Source organism: Saccostrea cucullata, unplaced genomic scaffold (genome assembly GCF_032062105.1).
Source record: "Saccostrea cucullata isolate Sc308-1 unplaced genomic scaffold, CSIRO_AGI_Scuc_v1 ctg540, whole genome shotgun sequence".
In the NCBI taxonomy this organism is placed as follows: Eukaryota; Metazoa; Mollusca; class Bivalvia; order Ostreida; family Ostreidae; genus Saccostrea; species Saccostrea cuccullata.
The window spans coordinates 162,531-166,483 of record NW_026920116.1 but is presented as its reverse complement, the minus strand read 5'-3'; the positions used below and the strand labels follow the sequence as shown (position 1 = coordinate 166,483).

General features: G+C 30.5%; 1 protein-coding gene across 1 annotated transcript; it reads right to left on the bottom strand.

The window, feature by feature from the left end:
- Positions 1 to 928: 928 nt before the first annotated feature.
- On the bottom strand, positions 929 to 3,530 carry LOC134243596 (uncharacterized; the record flags this gene model as incomplete). The annotated part of the gene is made up of 3 exons (XM_062725849.1): positions 2,102 to 3,530; positions 1,302 to 1,463; positions 929 to 1,112 (listed from the first exon to the last, which is right to left on the bottom strand). Coding segments are annotated over exons 1-3 (1,775 nt in total), but the record flags the coding sequence as incomplete, so codon positions are not given.
- Between the last annotated feature and the right edge of the window lie 423 nt (positions 3,531 to 3,953).

Genomic DNA, 3,953 nt, shown 5'->3' with positions numbered 1-3,953 from the left:
ATTTATAAATAACTTACTTTAAATATATTTATTGAGTATAATTCAATCAGGATTGGGCAACAGGCAATGCCTATGTACACCCTCTCCTTGTATAATTGGTCAAGATACAAATTAGTAGGAAATAATACATGAACATGATAATCAATAAAATTATAATGAAAAATAAAGATTCACAATCAAGTATTATTTATCAATATTATATCTCAAAAAAAAATGACAACCCCCTAACTGTATGCATATTATTTACATACTGTTCCAGCTTAAAAATAATACAAATATTTGAAAAAAAATTATGCATTTAATAGAATATTTAATATAACAGTGTCCCTAATTTAGTCTTTTAGAAGATTTAATAAATTCTTGTACATATGAAAATATTTTACAATTTGTTTGATAAGAGTATTGAGATTTTCCTCTTAGTAGAGCGTCGAGTTCAAAAACAACATCAATATCATTTAATTTTTTTACCAATATGTTTCTTTCAACATTATACGATGGGCAGTTGATAAAATAATGTTCAGTATCTTCAGTATGAAATCCACACTTTTGACATGATTGAATATCTGATAAAAAATGATTTTTTAAATGTGCATTAAGATTACTAGTATTGTTTCGCAACTGACAATGCAAGATATTTTCTTTTCTATTACCAAAGTTAAAGTACCTACAAGGTTTATTAGTTGCTCCCCAATTCTTAAGTTTTGCTTTAAAGATAGCTAATGAAGGAGAGTTTTTTACATCTTCACTAAGACTGTTCCAAAGTTTTACAGTTGAAGGAATAAAACTATTATAGTATGACATTGTTTTACAAACTGGTATACATAAGTTATTACATCCAGACCTTAGGTTGTAAGCATGTTGAACAGGAAAACAAGGTTGAATCAAATCATACAAATAATCAGGTGCAGAACCATTAATCATATTATACATCAATTGAAGTTTGTGTTTTTCTCTTCTAAGATATAATGGTTCCCATCCTAGTTCACCATACAAACAAGTTCTGGATGAATTAACTCTAAGCCCAGTAATAATTCTGGCAGCTTCTATCTGAACTTTTTCGAGCAATTCTGAACTACTTTGGGTACAATTATCCCATACAACATCAGCATATTCTAAAATTGGTCTTATAAAGGCAAAATAAATTTTTATTAGTGAATTTCTATCAATACTATGTTTCAGTAACCTAATTATATTTAATCTTTTACATGCCTTTTCATATATATTCAATATGTGATTGTTCCAAGAACCATCTGCTTGAAATTGTAATCCTAAATGAGTATTTGATTGTTTTATATAATCACCTCCATATCCAAACTGAATATTAGGATAACTTATTTGTTTTCTAGTAAAATCAACATTAACAGTTTTTTCACTATTAAAATCTACAGCCCAAGCTTTGGACCAATTTCTTATCTTTTCAAGATCTTGAGTAAGGGACATTGTTGGAGTATTGATATCATTGTCTATAATAGCAAACAAAGAAGTATCATCAGCAAACAGTCGAATATTACAAGATATATCTTTAGCTATATCATTTATATATAACAAAAACAAGAAGGGACCCAGTACAGACCCCTGGGGTACCCCAGCATCTATTGTTTTACATGATGATGAAAAGCCTTCTAAATTCACTCTTTGTTGTCTTTCAGTAAGATAGTCTTCAATCCAACCCAGTATATTACTTCTAAATCCAAAGTTTTTAAGTTTGAAAATCATTCCCTTATGCCATACCCTGTCAAAAGCTTTGGAAATTTCACAAAATATAAAGCGTATATCTCTGCCTCTGTCAAGGTTTGACATAATTTTATCATATATTTCAACTAATTGGTTAACAGTAGAATCCCCAGGTTGGAACCCAGATTGGTATTTACACAATAAGTCATGTTCCTTAATATGATTAAACATATATTTAAAAAGTATTTTTCCATTAGTTTACATATAGAACAAGTCAATGATATTGGTCTGTAATTATTAGGTTGTTGGGGACAGCCTTTATTTTTAAAAATAGGTGAAATATGTGCTTGTTTCCATATGTATGGAAGAACTTTATTTGTAAGTGAAAGGTTAAATAATCTACATAGAGGTTTATATATGGAATAACGGGTTTCCTTTAATATTCTGGGAGAAATTCCATCTGGTCCACATGGTTTAGAGGGATCAAGTATGCTTAACTGATCAAGAACATCTTGATCATTTATTTCAAAATCACAGAAGTAGTCTGGAGGTCCAGCTCCATGTTCGGGCAAATCTGGCTCATTTTCAATATGTGATATATTAGAGAAAAAATTATTAAATTCTTCAGCTTTATCAATTGGATGAATCAATATTCTACCATCTTGTGATTTGATAGAGGATGGGGAAGAACTTTGTTTCTTTAACCTTGCAATGGATTTTGCTATACGCCACCACTTTCCTGGTGGAATAGATTTGTCAATGAGTTGAGAGACAAGTTTAATTTTGTACTCCTTCCTACTTTTCCGTACTAAGTCTATTACTTCGTTACGGACTTGTCTGAATTTTTGCCAGTGTAATGGATTTTTAGTATGCATTGCCTTTTTATGAATTCTTTTTCTTTGCCTCATTTTCCTACGAATTTCTGTGGTAATATATGGTTTATCTGATGGACGTATTGTAATTTGCTTTTTTGGTATATGTTTATCTACTAAGGTTAGGTAAGTGCATGTAAAATTTTCATAGACGTCATTCATATTATTAGAGGTAAACACTTTTTCATCCCAATTAACATTTTGTAAGTCATTGTTTAGGCCTTGATAATTTGCATTATCATAATTTCTAATTGTGCGTTTGAAGGCATGTTGCTTATATGTTTGAAATGAGATTTCTATAGAGACAGGTGAATGAGAACTACAAATGGGTTCATCGACTACAACACTCTTAACTTTGGATGGATCATTAGTTAACACTAGGTCTATGCAAGTTCCAATATCAGTTGTAAAATTGGTAGGTTCTAAGACAACATTACTTAAATTAAGTTGTAGTAGTAGGTTTTTAAATGTATTATTCCCAGGAGCTAACATGTTTACATTGAAATCGCCTAACAAAAACAATTTCATCTCTGTATCTAGAGCTCTCTCTACAGTACTTGTAAACTTATCCCAAAAATCAGACCCAGAGTTGGGAGGTCTGTAGATGACTCCAACCAAAAACTTTTGATTTTGTGACTGGATCTCTGCCCATAGAATTTCAATATCAGAAAAATTTAAATCATTCCTAACTTTAAAATTTAATCTAGTTGAAATGTACAGTGCAACTCCTCCACCATATCTATTTCTGTCTTTTCTAACTGGTTGATAATAACCATCAAGTGAAAGATTACTATTGTCAATACTCTGATCTAAGTGAGTTTCAGTAATGGCAATTATATCATTTCCTGAAAATTCATTTCTAATAATATCAAGTTTAGGGGGTAAACTGCATACATTGTTGTGCACAATACTTATGTGTTTTTTATAATCTGCTGGACCTGGGTTTGTTTCCACACATCCACATATTAGTAATATTGTAATCATAATGATATTAAAGTGATTATTTGAGATATTAAAGATTTTTATGAAATAGTAAACAGGATACTGTTCACATTTTTGGTATTTGTTACTAATCAATGAAAAAACATTTGAACTGACATCTCTAGCTACATGTAACTGGAGGATAATAATGAAATGAAATATAGTGTGCAAGTAATAAGCTGGAACAAAACTAAATGGAGAAAAATAAAACAAAACTAAATGGACTAGGTATCTAAGTATCTTTACGACCACTACTCCACTTTTCACTATCTTAGCTAGTAAACAGAGTGATTACTAATCAAGACGAACACTTTACTAGGCACACTAGTTAAATCAACTAGTTAATTCTCTCAGTGTTTAATCTCGGAATAAAATATACAACAGAGTCTGATCTGATATGTAAGGGGGTACTCAACGGACGAACAA